We start from the raw sequence: 20,889 nt of genomic DNA, 5'->3' as shown, positions 1-20,889 counted from the left end.
AATTATTTTGCTTCAGAATTATGCCATAGTTTTTTTTTTTATAAAAACCAATTTCTTCCAAAGCAAGACAATTCTAAGTCAGCTTGCTTTAATTTTAAACCCGTATTTTGATAATTTTCTTTTTTGTGTTATTCTCAGATTGTAATCATGACATTCTAAGTTCCTTAAGTAGCTCTTCAAAATGGTGGAAAAATTAAGCAAGACTTCTGTGTGCTGGTTAGATGACCTCTCAGTTGCTGGCGTTGTTATACTTACTTTGTGAACTTTGGGGAATTGTCAGGAACATGGAATATTGCCTAATGTATTTTCAGGACCAGATTTAGAGGCGGTGATATATATACTTAGAAATGGATTTGTTTGAGACCACAAAATGGCCCTGAGACACATTTGCTAACTTTTAAAAATTTCCTTTTTTTCTTTAAATCTTTTGAGTCTTCCATGTTCTGTAGAATAGGATGAGTAGTGATGGGCAAGCCTGGGCAAGAGTAACTTCATTTTGCACATCGGTAAAAGGAATGCACAATCAATACTCTTGAGTTTTCAGGTCATTTAATTTTATCATTGTTCAGAAAGCCTTCCTGCTGTTACACCTTTCAGCTGAAGTATTTAAAAGTGGAAGCATAAAGTTGGGAGATACTTTCTTAAAATAGAATGTAGCTGCTTAGAATTATTCAGATTCAAATCGGTAGACTGTTTTCTTTTAAAGTTGTCTCCTTTACCTTTTCTTCTCCCTTTTCTGTAGCTCATACAACTCAGTTTACTCAACCAGGCTGGTATTACCTGAAGACAGTTGGCCATCTAGAGAAAGGAGGAAGCTATGTAGCTCTGACTGATGGCTTAGGGAACCTCACCATCATCGTTGAAACCATGGTAATTTTTTGTTGTTGATATTCAACTAGTGGGCATCTTGTACTCCACCAGAAACTTTGTGTTCAGAAAAAAGAAGGGTATTGTGTTCTCCTGGGCATAGGAGGGTGCTTCTCTAAGAGTCTTGTGACTGGCTCCCTGGGAGAACCATGGGAGACAGGGTCTGATGGTGACCTTGCTCCTTCCGTTGTTTCTAAGCCTTCTTTATCCTTAGAGATCTATTGGGATAGCTGGCCTTGAACCTCATCATGGCTTTTTATGAACGCTGCAGTTAACTCTCCTATGGAGGGTTTCCTGGGAACGAATGTGTCAGTTCCTTTGGGTGTGTAGCTAGGAGTGGGGCTGCCGGGTTAAACAGTAACTTAACAGAGTGAAGAGTTGCCAGTTCCCTGTACCATTTCTCTTTGCTACCAGCAGTTCATAAGACTTCTAGTACCACCATGTCCTCTCCAGCAATTATTGTCCGTCTCTTGCTTACAGCCATTTTCAAGGGTGTGAGGGGGTGTTATTGTAGTTTGATTTTCCTTTTCCTAGTGACGAATAATGCTGGCTGTATTTTCATATACCTTTTGGCTATCTGTATGTTCTCACTGGAGAAATGTCTACTTAGAGCTACACTGTCCGTTTAAGTTATGAGTATTTTCATTTTTCTTCTTGAATTGTAAGAGTTCTTCATATGCCATCTATCTAAAACCCGTCAGAAGACACATGTGACATTCATATATTTGTTCCCATCCTTACAGCATATGCAGGGTAGGCCAGGCTGATCTCAGAGTCATAATCCTGCTGTGTCAACATCACAAATGCTGGAATCACTATGCCCAACTTGCCTCTTTCTAAGTGGAATTCTTTGAAGTAAAAAAGTTCAAATTTGTGTGAAGTTCATTTTTTTTTCCTTTTGTTTTGTGTACATTTATAGTATCATGCATAGGAAATGATTGACTAAGCCAAGGTCATGAGGTATTGGTGAAATTATTCAGGTCACTCCATGTAGTTAAAAGGGAGGTTTATTTTGTGGGGTAATTCACAAATGAAGGGATAGGCTACAGGGTCTGGGGAAGACGTAGCACAGTCTGGCGGTGTTCTCTGGAGAACTCTGTTCCGTCTACCTCTAGCGTCCAGGGTCCGGGAACCAAGAGAGGGCAGCACATCCGATCTCGGGTCTTCAGGGCCCTACCTTGGCCCTGCCTTGTAGGTGTGATAGTTACCGAAGCCTCAATGGGGGTTGGAACTTCCAGACCAAAGCTGGAATGGCTACCCACTACATCGAGGATTTGAAGTTTACATGTATTTTTTTTTTTGTAAGACTGCCATTGTTTTAAGTCTTACATTTAGGTTTCTGATCCTGTTATTTCTGAGATGTTTAGCCTTTGTTCAGCCTCCTCCTCTTGTGTGTGTGTGCGCACACCTAGCTTGCCTTTCACCATGTCTTGAAAAGTCAGTTTTTCCACTTGGATTATCTTCACATACATGCTGAAAAGCAATCTGTAACAATTGTGCCTTAGCAGTTACCACTGCATCTTAATTACTGTACTTTTGAGTGAGGGTTTGGTGGGAGAGTTTTCTAGCTTGACCGTTTTCAAGATTGGCTATTTCAGGTACTTTGGATTTCAACACAAGTTTTAGGAGTAGCTAACTAATTATTTCAAGCTTACAACCTAAGTTTGATATTTTCTTTACTCTGTATAGGAATGTGGGGAAGCAATGCCATTCTACCCTGAGTCAACAAATGTGGGCTGTCTTTCTGTGCGTCATGTCTTACTTAATTTCTCTATGATACACTGTCTTTTTCGTTGTGGAAGCCCTATTTCTTTTTGCTTATTTAATAAATTTATTTATTAAATTATCATTAGATTTTACTTATTTATTCATTATTAATATTGCTGAGTATTTTATTCTTTTAGATGCCACTGTAAATGGCTTGTCTCAATTTCATTTTCATTTCTCATGTGTAGAAATGCAATTGATTTTTATGTATTGATCTTGTCCTCACAACCGGTTCTTTCTATGGATTACTGGAGGATTTTGTTTAAATGAGCACACCGTGTAAGTAAGATCCTTTCAGTCCTCCCTCCAGGCCTCCCTTCACCGGCCTAGAAGCCTTGTGTGTCCTTTGTTTGCCTAGCTATCCTGCCCTGCTGCCCATCTAGAAAAGCCACTGTAGAGTGTGCTGTTAGCTGCTGGGATTTTGCCAGTGTGTACAACTTCAGGTTGAGGAGCTTGCCTTTTGTATGGAGCATGCTGAATCCTTTTATCCAGAGTTCTGGGTTTTATGGACTGCACGATCATGCTGCTTTTGCCCATCACTCACTCTAATAGTGTGCTACTTTATACTGACTGGCTTCTGGATGTGGGACCACCAATGCATTCCTGTGATGAATCATCCTTTGACGCCATGCATGATCTTTCATATTTGATGTTGGATTTGACTTGGTAGATTCCTTAGAGTTTCCTTTCCTCATGATGTCCTGTTGGTTCTGGGAGGAGAGAAGCTACTAACCCCATGGAGTGATTTGAGAATGTTGCTGAAGTTCTGGTGTTCTTTAGATGTTTGACAGAATTCATATATGATGTCATCTGGCCCCAGGATTTTCCTTCATGGGAGTTTTAGTTTAAGGATCTTTTTACTTACTGTAGGTCTCTTTGGATGTTATAATTTTTTTCAGAAGCTTTGGAGTTTTCTATTTTTCTATCATTTTTGTCTTTCTGATCTGTGTTGTTGAGCACAGAATCCCTCATTTAGTTCTTTTTCAGTCATACTAAGCTGGTAGGAATGGTCCGCTTTCATTTCCATGCTTAGTTACCCAAGTTATGTCTCTTTCTCCTTGATTAGTCTTCTGAAGGTTTATTTACCTTCCCAAGGGAATAATGTTGTTTTTCTTCATTTTCTGCATTTCAGTATTTCACACCAGTATTTATTGTCTTCATTTTTAGTCCTATGGATTTGGTTTGCCCTTCTGAAAACTGTTTAGCTTCTTAAAGTAGAAGGAACACCTAAAACTATATAGGTGTGGACAGCCTTCACTTTCTCCGTATATGGGACTTTAGTTTATCCATTTTGTTTTGTTTTAACATTTTTGATCACAGGCTGTATTTTTTTTAAATTTTTTTTTTGTGATTTCTTCCTTGACTTAATTGCTCCATACCAAGATATTTTTATATTGGTGTTTCTGTGGATTTTGCAGCTTTCATTGTTGATGCTTCATTTCATGCCATTCTGATTGGAAAGCACACTTCCTGGTGTTCTTGAGAGGACCTGCAGCTGCTGCCTCCTATGTGGGCCCTGCTGAAATCCCGCACTGGAGCACAGCGGTGCTTTGCCGCCTGTGGACCTCCACGCGGCTGTTTCTTACATCTGTCTGGTTGTTTGTGGTCATTTCTCTGCTGTTAATAGTGACAAGTAAAATCAACCATTGTAGAACTGTCTCTCTTCTCTCTCCTGTTAGTTTTCGTTTTATATTATTTTGAGATTTCTCTTGTTTTTATTGTAGCTAGAGTTTTCCTGCCTGGCCCACAGTCAGGACAAATCTTTGTCACCCGCCAGTCCCACAGCCGCTCAGACCCAACCAAGTAAACACAGAGACTTATATTGCTTACAAACTGTATGGCTGAGGCAGGCTTCTTGCTAACTGTTCTTATAGCTTAAATTAATCCATTTCCATAAATCTATACCTTGCCATGTGGCTCGTGGCTTACCGGCATCTTCACAGGCTGCTTGTCTTGGTGGCGGCTGGCAGTGACTCCCTCCGCCTTCCTGTTATCTCAGTTCTCCTCTCTGTTAGTCCCACCTATACTTCCTGCCTGGCCACTGGCCAATCAGTGTTTTATTTATTGACCAATCAGAGCAATTTGACATACAGACCATCCCACAGCATTTTAATGTATTCACTTCTGGCATTAAACTTCATATATTTGGTTATTTGAGACAGAGTTTCTCTGTGTAGTTTTGCTGCTTGTCCTGGATCTCGCTCTGTAGACCAGGCTGGCCTAGAACTCACAGAGATCCACCTACCTCTGCCTCCCGAGTGCTGGGATTAAAGGTGTGCGCCACCACTGCCCAGCTTTTTCTTTTGTTTTAAAATTGATTTTCTCTGCTACTATTCATCATTGCTTCTTTTTTTGTGGCATCTGTTGGAATACTTCTTTCCCCTCATCTTTGTTTTCAGCTTGCTTCTTTGAATGTAAAGCATATCTCCTCCTTTCAGTAGCACATAGTTGGATCTTGCTTTTCTTAATCTGGTCTGGCATTTTGGTTCAATTGTTGAATAAACATTAGTGTTGCTATGGTTGGGTTTATTTTTGCCTTGTGATATTTGTTTTCCACAATTCATGATTTTGTTCTATTTTGTATTCCTACTCTGCTGTTTTCTTTCACATTGAGTGTGATCTGATGCTACATTCTGTTCCTTTAATGATCTTTTCACTACACTTTTGGGAGTTGTATCTTAGCAGTGGTCTCGGAATCTACCACACATACCTTACTGTTTCAGGACCACTGCAGACTTACATTTACTGGATCCTGGGAGATGCAGGGATGCTATCCTTCTGCCCTTCCATTCCCTTTAAGCTTTTATATTTTCCCATTTATTGTACATATCACACCTCCAACAGGAAGCTAACAGGGTGCTGTGAAATTACTACTTTATATGTATTTTTTTAAAGATACAAGAGAAGAAAAGAGCACTGTATATATTTATATCATCTGTTACATTTATTTTATTTATGGTTCTGGTTCTTTGGATCTGTTTCTATGTATTTAAGTAACCATTAAGATCATTTCCTTATTCTAAGCTTTGGCCAGGCACACACACTATACACTTATTAAAATTATGTTAGTAATGTATTTTTTATAGTTTGAAATGAATTCATATTGTTACAAGTGTTTGCTTTTTCTTGCTGCTCTTCCAGCATTGATTATATAATGTTTCCTCCGCAGAATAGCTTGTATGGTATTTGGATAACTTACATGACTTTCTTCCCTCAGAGTCATAAACATTCTATGTGTATACGGCCATATCTACCATATTATAATGTCTCACACCAGGTGGCTACCTTCACTCTAAAGGGGTCTTTGGTAAGTACTTATGTTTAACTTTTATTTTGATTCACAATTTATGTTAGGGTTGGCGAGATGGCTCAGTGGTTGAGTGCTTGCTGTTTTTCCTAAAGATTGGGGGTGGGTTTTCTACATGCTTGTCAAGTAGCTCACGACTACATATAGCTACAGAGGCTCTGACACCCTCTTCTGGCCTCCCAAGGTGTCACATGTGAGCATACAGAAACAGATAAACAGATCTTTGAAAATTTATGAACATTTTGTGTTCTATTACAGGCCATTGATTCTTAAGTGAAGTCATGTATTATAGAATTACTAAGAATTTGTGTATAAATAGAACCTGTCCTGGTGCCTTGAATCTCCTGCATTTTTTTAAATACATGGTCTTATATAATACATGGTCTAGGCTGGCCTCACTGCACAGTGGAGGATGACCACAACCTCCCGAGCATCCCACCTTTCCCTTCTGAGTGCTGGGATTTGTGCCATCACCCCCTGGCGATGAGTTTTTAAGCACTAAAGCTTAGATGGAGTATTCTATACTGAAAAACAAACAAAACAAAGCCCAATTAAACAAAAATACCCCAAAGTCATCAATTTCTTTAAACCTCTTATTAGGTTTGACATGGAAGAAGCCAGTGTACTTTCTCACCTGTGATACCATGGAATGATTAGGCGGCTAGCAGGGCTGGGGGAAGAGGGAGGATAAGAGAGGCTAAGGGAGAGACCACCAAGAATTCATTATGTACATGCATAAAATTAAGAGAACAAAATTTATTAATAAAAGAAGGAGTAAGACAAAACATCTAATAATTGCCATCAGAAAGCAGTGTAGTTTCTGTAACACCCAGCAAAGGGGAGCTTGCTCACAAAGCACAGGGCGGGATAGCTGTATTCTGTATTTGATTAAACGCCAGGCTCCAGGAAGCTGGAAGGCTTCAGAAAGAGGCGCTGCTATGGGCTTTTTGCTATTGAACAGCTGTCTCCGAAATCAAGCCAAAAGCTGTATGTCCTTTTATAGTGCGAGCTCATGTTGTCCATTTATCTAAAGCGTGAGACAAAGACATTCAGAGACACTTGAGATGTTAAGACCGCCCAACTCTAAGACGCCACTTGAAATCTTTTACCAAGTTGGTAAAAATCATGGGGATCTGTTTCATGTGATTCACTGTGAAGATGGAGATACATCTTCTTTCATATTCTTTTGAATTATATGTCTATAATAATTATCATTGTCAATGTGGCACATATTTACTGACTTTAGTGAAATTATTGTACTACATAATGATTATAATTAATGATAATTATTAAAATATGAAAAATAACTTAAGATACTTTTAGGGCATTATTAAATATCCATACTGGATCTTCAGTTTTTGTCCACATGTCAAATCAATATTCACTTAGTATTTTTGCACTTATCATAATATATTCTTTGAAGAAAAAATGATCAGAATGTAATGATTACCTTTGAAGAAATTCCATTTTGTGTGGATGATAGTAACATACAAGAAGACAGAAGAAAGCAAACTAAGATTCTGTACTAATAAGTGAAGAATTTTAAAATAATTAAATGTTTATCAGGGATTCGTACAGAGGGAGGCCAAGGCACTAAGATCTGTGTTTGACACTGCCAGCGTCCTCAGGTGTTAATGCAATGGGTTAAAAGAGTAGAGAGATTTATTGTCTGCAGCGCTGTCCCCTGTAAAGGAAGCAGGCAGTTTTCTCCTGGGGCCCTGGACATAGTCACAGAGGAAAACACATTAAAAACAGACATGTTTCCAAGCATACTCACTTTAAGGTAGTAGTTTAATAAGGAAACGTAGTAGTCAGATTCTTGCCTACCTGAGCAAGGTCAAAGAACACATATTCAAAAGGAGATGATGACTGGACTGCTTCTGAGCATGCCCAGTTCAGGATTATAAGGATCCGGGCTGATTCGATCCCCTAACAATGCAAGTCAGTGTCTTTAGGGCTGTGCTGATTTTCTTCAGGTTTCTGTGAAGTGTCTTAATGGAAACAAAAACAGAGAAGGACAGCGTGGAGGGACTTCCATGCAGGCGTTTGTTGCTGGTGGTGCCCGCTTTGCTTAGTGCCTAGTGTTCACAGGAAGTGAAAGATTTGCTTGAGCTTGACTTCCTGTTTTCAAAAGTGTTACTGTTTCAACATTGAGATGACTCTTTCAGAAACTTGAGACAGTGAACATTGCTCTTTTTGAGGTATTCATTTCAGGATATGAAGACTCTTTCAAGCATGCTTTCTTGTGTTTTCTCCCCAGAGAGAAATACAAGAGCTCCAGGTGTGGTACACCAAGCTTGGAGGACCATCGGACAGAATTCTCTTTAAACAACTGGATTCTCTATGGGTAGTCTTAAAATTGATCCCTATGTTTGGGGCGTCACGACAGGAAAAAGGAACACATTTGATTAATGAATTAAAATGAAGTTGGTTTTATGGCTGCAGGGCAGTAGAGATAAACATGTCCCCGTATTTTTCTTAAATAGTAATCCTGATGAAGGTGTGACAAGCTTCTGCATCCCTAGCTGTGCTCTGTCCTTAAGCACGTGCTTGTGTTGTGGCTGTGCCTCCATTGTCGGCCGCCCAGGGGAGAGAGGTTCATCCCGTTTGAGATCGTCCTGCTCCGTCCTGGGCTGTGTCCCCTTCGGTTGACCGTAGGCAGTTCTGTCCTCAGCGTCTTTCTCGTCTTCACTATTGTTCCTTCTTCTTCCTGCTGCCTCTTCCCGTTCTTCATTATGACTCATCATTCAGAAACTGCCTAAGGTTTCAACGGACTCTAGTCTGAGTCTCGGGGGCCAGCCATCACAACTGCCGCTAGAGTGGTGTGCCTGAAGTGCTTTGTTATGTATCATCAGTTTCCCATCAGTTCACATTCCCCACGTGACCATCACTGTCCTATCACACGACAACCCTACCCCCACCCCACCCCCACCCCGCCCCCGCCCGGGCCTCAGGCGGTAGAAACCAACTTTCCAGAGGCAGATCTCAGGGGCTGGCCTCTGCTCACCGAGTAAACTTCTAGAATGGCTTCCTTCATACCTGCGAAGATAGGTCAGCTCATGTCGGTTTCTTTGAAGCCTGACTCGCCTGACTCAGTGCAGGACCATGTGTGGGTCTCGGTAAATGCTCCCCCACCACCTTGGCTACCTTGAGCTTGGGACTCTGCCTTGTTTTGCTTTTAGTCCAGTGGTATTTGGAGCTTGGTACTTGATGACTCCTCAGGGAAGGTTTCAAAGAAAGAACTGGCCCAAGCAAGCATCTTATGTCATCTAATTGACTTAATCTGCTGCATTTATTAATAATAATGTTCTGACAATTAACTAGGCAAGATCAATGATTAAATACCCATTAGAAAACTCTCCACTTGTGTAATAATTTGCTGGAAATAGCATAATGAAATTGGTTTCCCCCATAGGAATATTATCTGGAGTTAATCCTGAGCCAGAATATAGCACTGGATATTCACGGTTCTGCACCTCTTTACCCTTGAAGCCAAGATATGATACTAAACCCTTTAATTCAGAGTAGAGAAAAGTTATTAAAGTTTCAAAGATGGGGTCAAGCTCAGTGCCCACATTAGTTATGCAGGGATTCTAATGTCTGCAGAGGGCTATGCTTATCACAGGAACTGTGCTCTAGAGAGTGTTCCCCCTGGCCACACATTGAGGTGAGCCAAGCAAACCCTTCATAAACATCTGGTCTAATCCTCTCAACACCCCTCTGAGATAGGTATTCTTAGCCTCGAGGATGAGATGAAACACTTAGAAAGACGGAGTTGCTAAGATCATAAATGTGACATGAACCTAACCTACTAATTGAAATTAAAACCGAGCATGTAGTAAGCAGATTTTAATTTTTTTTTTTTTTTTTTTTTTGGTTTTTCGAGACAGGGTTTCTCTGTGTAGCTTTGCGCCTTTCCTGGGACTCACTTGGTAGCCCAGGCTGGCCTCGAACTCACAGAGATCCGCCTGGCTCTGCCTCCTGAGTGCTGGGATTAAAGGCGTGCGCCACCACCGCCCGGCAGATTTTAATTTTTTATTTCTCATGTGAAAGGCTTCTTATGCTTAACAGCTGAGTTGTCTGTGAGGTTTTGTGCAGTTTTTTCTATTAGGAAAGCTCTGGAAGAAGCAGCAGGCCTCTGAGTTGCACCAGTTGAACAAGGTTTCAAGAGCTTGGAGTGCAGTGGAAGAGGAGGCTGGCAGACTTTCGGTCCTCTTGGTCTTTGCCCTCCACTTGGTGGAATTCTTTCTGTAAACTATCATTTATACACACTTGTAAAACTCCCTCACAAAGTGTCAAGGGCCTCAGTGTTGTGTCTTCCCCGAGTATGTAAGAAGCCCTAACGGAGAGACTGTCTAAGCGTATTTCTTTGAGGCTGCCCTCCCCCCCCACCCTCCCGTGAGGTCCCTGGCATCTGGCCGTGAACGTGGCTGTCTTCTTTTCCAGCTCCTCGACAGCAGTGGCAGCTTTGCCATGGATCTGCAGGAGAATGAGCTGATCACACTCACCACCCTCACCACAGGTCGCAAAGGTGGCTACCCTCCTCCTCCCAAGTCCCAGCCCTTCCCGAGAAGCTACAAGGATGATTTCAATGTTGGTAAGTGGTTTCTAACCAGGTGTCACCTGTCACCCGTCTTCCATTGAAGTAGAGCACTTTGTGCTTGTCAGACCATGTGAACGATAGCATGATGTCCAAAGTGCCCTTTGGGCCCTTAGAGTTTTATTTGCTTAAAAGATAGGTAAGGTTTCCAGTTCTTTTAGGTGAATTTGTATCTTTCAGTTCCAGAAAAACAAAATGCAGAAGTCATCATGAGAATGAAAGTTGTCATTCTAAGTTGTTTTGGGTGGAACTTAAGGTGATAGCTGCGTGTCTCCTCCTTGGCCATCACTACCCTTGTCTTTCATGTACTGGCTAAAGCACATTTTGTCTCCATCTCGGTGCCAGGCAATTGAGTGCTAGAGGGCAGTCATGATTGTTAGGGGCGCCAACTCATTGTTCGCTGGAGTTTAGCCCGGGTCCTCAGGAGGATCTGTTCTAATGTGATTAGAGAAGCCTTGGAGGATGGACAGTTGGGGAAACCATTTGAAAACAGATGCATGCTCACTGTGCTTGCATCTCTAGAAGACCCAGCAAGCAGCAACATTTGCTTACTCACCAAGCAGGGGTGTTTGGGAGGACTGCACGTTTCAAAGATGAGTCAAGTAGCTCTATAATGTGCCTCCCAAACTGACAGCTGTAGAAAAGATGAACATTGCCAGAGTGATGCACCCTCACCCTCCTGCAGGGGGCAGCATGGCTTGTCCCAACATGGGGACTCCTGTCTCTGCCACTCACTGCTGGTCTCACATTCCCATGGCAGGGCATGAACTTTCAGCTGCTTGACAGAGAAAGGCCTTGGGCTCTGGTACTGGCATCTGGCCAACTATTTAGATCTACATCTCCAAATATATCACAGACACAGACACACACACACAGACACACACACAGACACACACACACAGACATACACACACACACACACACACACACACGTCTTTTGATCTAAACTTTGGTTGAGTGTAAGTATTATTTATGTTTTAAAAATTATTCAAAAGTTTCCCAATGCACCACAGATACAGAAAGGAGAGGACTGGAAAGGGATCGACACTTGGCCTCGGAGATACTAAGCGGAGGATTTGTTGTGTTCTGAACAGATTACCCGTTTTTTAGTGAAGCTCCAAATTTTGCTGACCAGACTGGAGTATTTGAGTACTACACAAATCTCGAAGACCCTGGACCCCATCATTACACACTGCGCCAAGTTCTCAATCAACGACCTATTACCTGGGCTGCGGATGCTTCCAGCACGATCAGCATTATAGGCGATTACCACTGGTGTGTGGGAGAGCGGCCCTCAGTGGCTAACCTTGTGATCTGGGTACTTTCTGAGTGAAGAGGTTGCAGTAGTCCTTCTTGTGTCAAGAACCAAATAGGCAGGTCATAATTGTGTGAACTCAAATGAGCAAATGAGTTTTTTCCATGTCCTTCCCTCAGATTATTCCAGTTTGATAATAACTTTAGTGAGAGAAATTTAACTTGAACGGAAGAGTTGAGGACACTTGGACTCTATAATATCATTTAATATTATAGTATAGTTTAATATTTATTTGCACACCTTTTCATTTGAATGCTTTGTTTTACCAGACTTGATTTGTTGAGCTGGTGTTGCCACCTGCTGGACAAACAGTAGAATCACACCACCTTAGCTAGGTATAGGAAGCTACTTAAAAAGCAAACCAGATTTAATTTTTAAGGCTAAGCAATTCAACCCTTTCTTTAGATATATAATAAACATACAAGTTAGATTTTTGTCCAGTTAAAACACAATTGAAAAATAAAACTTTTACTTTCACCTTTAATTTAGTTATGGAATTTTAGAGTGCTGACTTACTGTTTTGCCTGCTTTAGGTAGTATTTTCTATTTTTCTCTGTCTGACTGTCTGTCTCTTTCTCTTTCTTCTCCTTTCTCCTCTCCCCTTCCTCCTCCCTTATTTGAGGTAAAGTTAAGCTGCACAATTCACTTAAGAAGAAACTTAGAGAAATGTGAAGGACACACAGTTCTAGATCCAGTATCCCCCCTACTTCATTTCCAGAGCAGATGTCCTGGTATCCTTGTATCCTTAGCTTACTTTGGATAAATTGCATGATTTATTACTTGGCAACACACGTTTTTCTTCCTGTTTACTGGTAGGTGTTGAGTAGGAAGGGGTTGTTTTCAGGGAGGATGTTTTAGAGAGGTGCTATTGTCTTAGAGGGAAAATGCTGTACCTGGTGACATGTGTCAAAGGAAACCGACCCAGAGGAGAGCTTATTGTAAAAGCTCTGATAGCTCCTGATTGGTCGACTCTTTCCTTACCCTTGACACACTCCCATGGACCAGTGAGCCTGTAACCAGTGCTTTTCTGCATCCATATAGGTGTCAGGCAGACATCCTTGCTGTGCAGGGTAAAATGCTTCTCAAAGTGATATTTGTGGACCAGCACCATCACGTTACACAGGAAGCTGAGACAAGGACATTCAAGGGCCCATCGCAGACTTTTACTGAGTTAGGCCCTGTGGAGATGATACCATTGTGCTGAGTTAGCAAGTTCTTCGTTATTTTTCACAGGTCCTGCTGCAGAATGAGCATACCCTATTATCTTAATTTTTTTTGAGATTTATTTTTATGGATATGGGTGTTTTGCCTGCATGTATGTCTGTGTGCCATACACATGCTTTGCTGGCAAAGTCTAGAAGGCATCCATCCACTCTCCTGAAACTGGAGGTGCGGACAGTTGTGAGCTGCTGTGTGAGTGCTGGGTCACTGGTGATGGAAATGTCAGTAAACCTTCCTGGTCCGAGTCGCCGGAAACTTGGCCTTCATGCACCATGGAAGTGTCCCATTCAGTGTCACACTAGCACGATGACAGATTGTTTTAGAACAGAAAGACAAGAAACATACTGGGATGGTGCTTAAAACCAGTAAGGGTACTGTCCATTAGCGAGCTAACAGAATCAGCGGAGTTGATGGATTTAATCACGTGAAACTTGAAGCAGCTGTCAGTAAAGATTCTTGAAGCCCACCCTCGCTCCAAGCTCAGACGTAGCCCGTCACACTCTCAACTGAAGCTAGGAGGCATTTGCTAAGGGGCGTGTTCGGGCTAGGTTAGTACCGTAACTGAAGAGGGTAATGGACTCTCTGATTCTGCAGGTCCAACATGACGGTGCAGTGTGATGTTTATATAGAGACCCCTCAGAGAGGAGGGGTCTTCATTGCCGGAAGAGTGACTAAAGGTGGCATTTTGATTAGAACTGCTACAGGGATTTTCTTCTGGGTTTTCGCAAATGGATCTTACAGAGTTACAGCTGACCTGGGTAAGTGACGTGTTTTAATGGGTCAGATCTTACTTGGAGCCTGTGTGTCTAGTGGGAAGAATTTCAATGTGTGTCGGCAAGTACCGAGCGGTTCAGAAGCACAGCTATTTAGTGTTTTCTGGAGGAGGGCAGATCAGGAATGAGAAAGTAACAGCAGAAAGGCTTGTAGGACATTTGGGGCATGCGGTGCTGTGAGGGTGAGGGTAGGTTTGTGAAGCCCCGGGTGAAGCAGTGATGGGAGGAAGAACACACGCAGGAGACATTCGACAGACTAACCTTATGGGGCTTGTCGAAACCAAGGAACCGCTTGAGCCTCTTAAAATGGAGACTCCTGTTCCCTACTATACGGACTTCTTAGAAGCAGTTTGCCTTTCCTCACTGGACTCTGTCTCAGTAGCGCTGGCCTCTGCAGAACAGCTCTTACTACAGAATGGGGGCCTAGATGCACGCTGACATCGAATTGCACTTAGCTCACACTGCTGTAGTGACAACAGGCTTATGGGGGCAACTTCTTAATTCTCAGTCTCTTGACTTTCCACATTAGTGACTTGTCACATTAGTGACTTGTCACATTAGTGACTTGTCACATTAGTGACTTTTTTTTTAAGTTTTATGGTTTTCTGCTCTTTGTCCCAGCTCTGTAAATAAAACAATAGAGAGGTAACAGCTGGTAAGGATATTGTCATAGTGAGGAGGTACCTCCTTGATGTTTTGATCCAAAGCAGAGCCAGAGACATGGGTTGCTTTTCCCAAAGTCCCCAGAACTAGTTAGTGGCGGAGTGAGAGCTAGGAATTCCAGTCTGCGTCTTCAGTCCCCACTGCTGTAGTTTGTAGTGGGGACATCAATCACTTGATGTCCAATCCTAGGTTTCTTCCAGACATTCAAATGCCGTAAACACAAAAGAAGCCTTTTTTCATCTTTAGCTATGGTAATCGATGCTGTTTTCATGTAAGCAGATCTACGAGCTGACAGGCTTTTGTAGTCTTGGACTGCTCCAACCAGATAGAAGTGTATTGGTGGGTTTACATGCTAATACATCAGACATGGTTAGTTTTTAAGTGTCTCTCATTCATTCTGCTGTGAGCGCACTTACGTTCTGTGGTGTAGAATAGAATTCAATACATGCATGCTTGTGTAGTGTGCAGCTGAATGAGGGATTCCCCTTTGAAATCAATTACAGATGTGGAAATGAAGGGACAATGCTTCCTTAAGGTAGACTTTACTACATGCAGGTGCATGTATGAACCTCCCTGAGTTGTATCATCCTGGGATTTAGGTTTTAAAAGTAGGCCAGTTGAGAGATTCTTTTTTGTGTTACAGGTGGGTGGATCACATATGCTTCAGGACATGCTGACATTACAGCAAAAAGATGGTACACACTCACCTTAAGCATTAAGGTGAGTATTGCTGATGAGAAAGGATGGAGGTAAAATGTTTGTGTAACTTTCTAGAATTTTCTGTTAGAAAACAAATGGAGGGATATAAATGATGAAAAGAGGGGAGTCTGCTGTGGAATCATTAAAACATCCATCCATAGGATGAAATTGTATGTCAGTTACTCTCATGAGAACCAGTTGTTGACTGTTTAGACCACTATTTTCTTTTCTTTTTTTTCTTTTTTTTTTTTTTTTTTTTGGTTTTTCGAGACAGGGTTTCTCTGTGTAGCTTTGCGCCTTTCCTGGAACTCACTTGGTAGACCAGGCTGGCCTCGAACTCACAGAGATCCACCTGCCTCTGCCTCCCGAGTGCTGGGATTAAAGGCGTGCGCCACCACCGCCCGGCCTTTTTTCTTTTTTTTTAAGACAGGGTTTCTCTGTATAGTTTTGGTGCCTGTCCTGGATCTCTCTCTATGGACTAGGCTGGGCTCGAACTCACAGAGATCCAATTGACTCTGCCTCCTGAGTGCATGCGCCACCACCGCCCGGCCCACTATTTTCTTTTAACTTTGTTTTTGTCTTTTTAAATTGAGGAGTAATTGGTTAAGTGAACAAATGAACTGTTCTCAGTGTTCTTTGAAGCAAAAGTATAAGTAGAACTAACAGGAGTATGCAAAGTTACAGAGGCTTATTTCTGATAGTTTATATTCGAGATGATACTAGAGTAATCATAGGATAAAGAAAATCTAAAAATCATCATCAGCATCCTTGGTTGACCATGAGGTACTAACTGACAGTGCTCCCAAAAGATGCTGTATAGAGAAAGTGTCTTGTAATATGTGACGATTCCCAAGTAGTTCTTGCCTACTTGTATTTAGGTTGTAAATATAAATTAAAACTGAGACTCTAAGAACTTAATTTTTTTTCTCAGTATCCATTCAACCACTAAAAATGAGGATTCTGATTTTTAAGCTGTTTATTAATAGAGTTGAGGATCTAGTTGGGGTGTGGTGTAGTTTATTTGATCATTCCATTCTTAATGGGTATAATGTGTTCTAATTGTCCTTTGATGGGATGACCCCAAACATAGTTCCCGAATGCTAAAGATGGGTATTTAGAAGAAGTGCATTTATTTCTTTTCAATTGCATTTAATTCTTCTTAATTGTCTTTTGAGAATTTCATATAATGTATTTTGATATAGTCACCTCAATCTTCTACCAGATCTACGCTCTTCCCTATCCACGTAACTTTGTGTCCTCTTTTTTTTTTTTAATCTATCAAGTTCAATTTATATTGCCCCTATCCTCTTGGGTATGTGACTATCCATTCAAGCATGTTCTATCTACCAGGGACCACATGCTTTAAGCAAACTTAACCTTCCTGTCTTCGTATCTTTCAGTTGCCAATAGCTCCCCAGCGAGGGGTGGGATTCATACCCACCTCTTCTCTCCATGTTGGGATCTTGTCTGGCTTGAGCTTGCACAGGTCTCATGCATGCTGTTACAATTGCTGTGACTTCATAATACAGCTTTTCTGCTGTGTCCAGAAAATCGTTTTTCTTAGAGTCACCCATTGTCTCTGGCTCTTATAATCCCTCTCCCTCCTCTTCCACATGGTCCCTGAGTCTTGGGAGGATGGGGTGTGATATAGGTGTCCTATCTGGGGTGGAACATTTACAAGTCTCTCATTCTATCCACCCAGACCAGTTGTGGGTCTATGTGTTAACCACCATCTACTGCAAAAAGAAGCTTCTCTGATGAGGGTTGAAAGATGTGCTAATCCATAGGTACAGGCTTAAGTCATTAAGAGTTGGCTTAATATTATGCTCCTTAAGTGGAGTAATAGTTGTTAGGATCTCTCCTGGATCCTATGACTTGTCTAGCCAAAATTTCTTGGTCATGATAATGGTCAGGCAGGTAAGAGAGAAACTCTATAAGGTCTATTCCTATGTTTAATTCTGCCATCAAAGGGTTTTTGAGACTTTGGGCAAATCAATTAACTTGTGCCACTCCCTGATTTGGAAATCAGGTGCCTTCTAGACTAGTCATGCTATATGAGGGAATTCATACTCAGGGCTGGGCAAACATTTTACTTGAAGAGCCAGACAAGTGATGATGGTTGGGCATGTGTTCCATGTGCTCTGTGTGTCACCTACTTAACTCTGCTCTTGTCACGAGAAGGCCATGACAGACAAAAGGTAGATGATTAGTGTGCCTGCATTCCAGTGAAAGCTCACTATGGAGATGGGTGGCTGGCCTGCGGCCATGGTTTGCTGAGCTTCGTTCTAAGTCAGTAACTTGGAAATGAGTACACACATAGTTATGAAGAAACTTGGGGTAATGTGATAAAATAACCCTCTTGCTCTGACTTCCCAACCTTGGACATCAGAGAAGACTGTGCCAAGTGGGTGTTGCTTGAGTTTATATGTAAATGAGGCAGAGAACAAGCTGAGTAGTCCTCATAGACGGTGCAGAAGGCACCTGGGAAGCCAGGATGATTGGAGCCTGGGGAGTGGGGCCAGGAGGCACTGTGGCCCCTTGGGACAGGCTGTATGTTTAGTATGATTTGTGTGTGTGTGTCCCTGGGCACAGTGCTAATGGTTACTTCTCTAGAAGTGGCAGGGGATGTCCAGAAAGTGCTCTGGAGACAAGACAACTGTGCAGTTGTGTGGTCAGAGGTATGCGGCATCACATTGGGCTTTAGGTGACTTGGATTCAATTCCTGACTCTTCTGGAAAATCTTCTACATAGAATTTTAGTCATCCCAAGTCTCAGTGTCTCCACCCATAAAATTAAAGAGCATTGCATTATATTTTGAGACAGAAAGATTTTGAGACAGAAAGGTTTTGGCCTAATGGCCCAACTCTCCACTCTTTATATTTTGAAAGTAGCCTGTTGTACATGGCTAGCTGACACTTGGTGTGCTTTTGAGTGTGTGTTCATAGTGCACTACAGGAGTGGTAATGAAAGTTGAAATTGACAGTTTACCATGTGTAAGGGAAATGTAATGGCCACTCTCCGAGAAAGACATGCTTGATTTCTTCCCATCATTCCTAGTAACTCACACCTTATGTGCATGATCCTTCCTCCCCCTTCCACTTTACCTCACGGCTCTGTTTAAGCCATGACTACTGCTCTTCTGATGTAAGAGTAGCCATTCCATATGGCTTTGTAGTGACTTGGGGACAAAGAGTAAGATGGAGGCTAATTCCTCCTCTGGCTGGGTACACAGTCCTTAATTGAGACCTTAAGCAGGCATCTGGGCTCCAGCAAACTCTGGAGGAATCTCTCACTTAGCCAAAGGACTGGTATGTGCAATGACTGTATTGTTTTAATGGACTTCTGTCTGAAGCTTCATAATAATGCTATAAAAATATTACGGGCTTATTTTTTGGTTTTGATTTGGTGTGAAACATCAGGAAATATTGAGGTTTAACGTATATTGGGAACTGTTTAAACAGGTACTTCTTAATTCTTTCAGAAAAATTTTGATGTATTTCAGACATGTGCTCAAACCTGAGAAACTGTATTTTACAGTTCTGGGTTTTGGGTGAAAGATGTTTGCTCCGTTAAGTAGCTGACTACATTCTTAAACAGACCACAGAGAATTGTTTCCACATTTTCAAGGGACACATTTCTCTCTCCTGCAGGGTTATTTCGCCTCTGGCATGTTGAACGGCAAGGTCCTGTGGGACAATGTTCCTGTGAAATACTCAAGGAATGGCTGGGCTGCGATAGGAACACACACCTTCGAGTTTGCGCAGTTCGACAACTTTCACGTGGAAGCGGCTCGCTAGTACTCACAGGGCATCAAGACACTATTTGGATTTTCTATTTTTGAGTTTGACTCAGGGCCAGTTTTGATGGACCTATAATATGAGCCTTGGAGGCTAACAATTATGAAGAGTAGATAGGGAAAATAGTACATTTTTCCCAGAGCCTGTGAAAGATTGAATTAGAACTAATTCCGGAAGGAATGCAGGTGTCTTTGGCATTGCCTGTGCTAGCCCTTAAGATCCATCGTTTGTTAGTCCCATCCTTCAGGAGTGGTTTGGGTGGTTCCTGCCTTGCAGTCTTGGCACAAATACCAAGGTAGTTCTCTCCATATTGTTTGTAAATGATCATGCAGATGGCTGGGACCTGAGAACCTCAGAAGTGCATTTGTGAGCACTGACGTGTGTCTAAGTGAGTTGAGGCTTCCTTAGAAGATGCTGATGCTTAAGAGGAAGCAGATGAACACTTCAACAGATACTCTAACAGGCTGTCCTCTCTCTCTCTCTCTCTCTCTCTCTCTCTCTCTCTCTCTCTCTCTCTCTCTCTCTCTCTCTCACACACACACACACACACACACACACACACACACACACACACACACACCCTCTCTCTGCCTCCCTCCCCCTGTAATGATGCTTTTGGAATTGTATGAAATGATGGTGGGATGCTTTGAAAAATACCTCATTAATAAACTAACTCCAAAGCTATTTTGCAGTATTAAAAATAATCAGGTTAAGTTGGGTTGTTTGTATTCTTTAATTATCTCACTTGCAACTTTTAACTCTTATCACCCTTATAACTGTCTTGAGAACATTTCTCCCACATAAGCCAATGCTGTAGGTGGGTTGAGCAGCTTTCCTGTGCATTTCTTAGGCTTTTGCCGTATGTCCTCAAAGCTGGCTCTGGAAAATGAATGCCTTCACGTCTATATATGTGGCAGGAGGGGACACTTAGCCTTTTACTAGCTCAACTGAATTGGGTCACCTCCTAATGTTTCTATGGCTAGATGCACTTATTATATTCCAGTGTTAAATGTTGGTAAGCATGTTTCTCATTAGTACGTTAAACATTAATGTAACTCTTAGAAACAAATCAGTTTTTCATGTGGGTAAAGTGAATTCTGGAATTCTTTATAAGGAAAAATGACTGATTGAATTAATTGTACTACATGGGAATTTGTAGCAGTTTAACACTGTTAGAACTACAATGAGATTTTGTATTGCTTTTGAAAACTTGAAGCTAATTACTGGTATAAATCAGATTAAAGAAAAATTATATTAAAACCAAGCCTAAGTGATTTATAGTATAGATTTTTAAATATTTTTGAAAACATGAAATTTATATATAAAAGAATATTCCCATTTTAAGTGTGTAGTTTGGTGTTTTGATAAATGTAAAGATTCCCTTGTAACTAGCACTCCAATGAAGCTATTGACTATTTCCGTCACTCCAGAGGGTTCTGTTACACCTATACAATTAGCTATGAGAAGAGTTTCAGGCAACCATTGATATTTCTGTTGCTAAAAATTTGTTTGTTTTGAAAGCGTGGTGCAAGTGACATGATGTGCTATTCATTCTTCTGAATGGTTGTTTTCCATCAGCCGAACGCTGTGAGGTTTGTCCAGGTTATTGCTTGCCGAAGTGATGCGCTCCTTCGTATTTCTCAAGAGAACTCCAGTGGACGGCTATACCACAGTTTCGTTTCTCCATCTCCTATTTTAGTGAGATTAAAAATAAAACCCAGGATAGCATTTACATACAAATCTTTGAGACTGTGCATTTATTTCTTCTGGATGAACTGGGGAGAAAGATTACTAGCTCTTACGTTTAACTTTATACAAAACCCCCAACTGTCCCCCAAATGATGCTGTGATGTCACATCCCCTTCCCCAGTCCTAAAGTC

At 41.6% G+C, this 20,889-nt stretch overlaps 1 protein-coding gene across 2 annotated transcripts in view; it reads left to right on the top strand.

Moving 5' to 3' along the window:
• Galc (galactosylceramidase) overlaps positions 1-20,686 on the top strand; it is a 55,056-nt gene extending 34,370 nt beyond the window's left edge. For both annotated transcript variants that reach the window (XM_052738706.1, XM_052738707.1), the window contains exons 10-17: positions 743-870; positions 5,852-5,941; positions 8,202-8,288; positions 10,388-10,538; positions 11,636-11,816; positions 13,672-13,835; positions 15,157-15,233; positions 18,863-20,686. In XM_052738706.1, coding sequence (XP_052594666.1) covers positions 743-870; positions 5,852-5,941; positions 8,202-8,288; positions 10,388-10,538; positions 11,636-11,816; positions 13,672-13,835; positions 15,157-15,233; positions 18,863-19,009 — 1,025 coding nt within the window. In that variant the 3' untranslated portion in view covers positions 19,010-20,686. The remainder of the gene's footprint in view (positions 1-742; positions 871-5,851; positions 5,942-8,201; positions 8,289-10,387; positions 10,539-11,635; positions 11,817-13,671; positions 13,836-15,156; positions 15,234-18,862) is intronic.
• The last annotated feature ends 203 nt before the right edge of the window (positions 20,687-20,889 follow it).

Source organism: Peromyscus californicus, unplaced genomic scaffold (genome assembly GCF_007827085.1).
Source record: "Peromyscus californicus insignis strain IS unplaced genomic scaffold, ASM782708v3 Scaffold_15__1_contigs__length_86483966, whole genome shotgun sequence".
NCBI classification, from domain to species: Eukaryota; Metazoa; Chordata; class Mammalia; order Rodentia; family Cricetidae; genus Peromyscus; species Peromyscus californicus.
The sequence above is the reverse complement of the archived record's forward strand: the minus strand, read 5'-3'. Positions and strand labels throughout refer to the sequence as shown.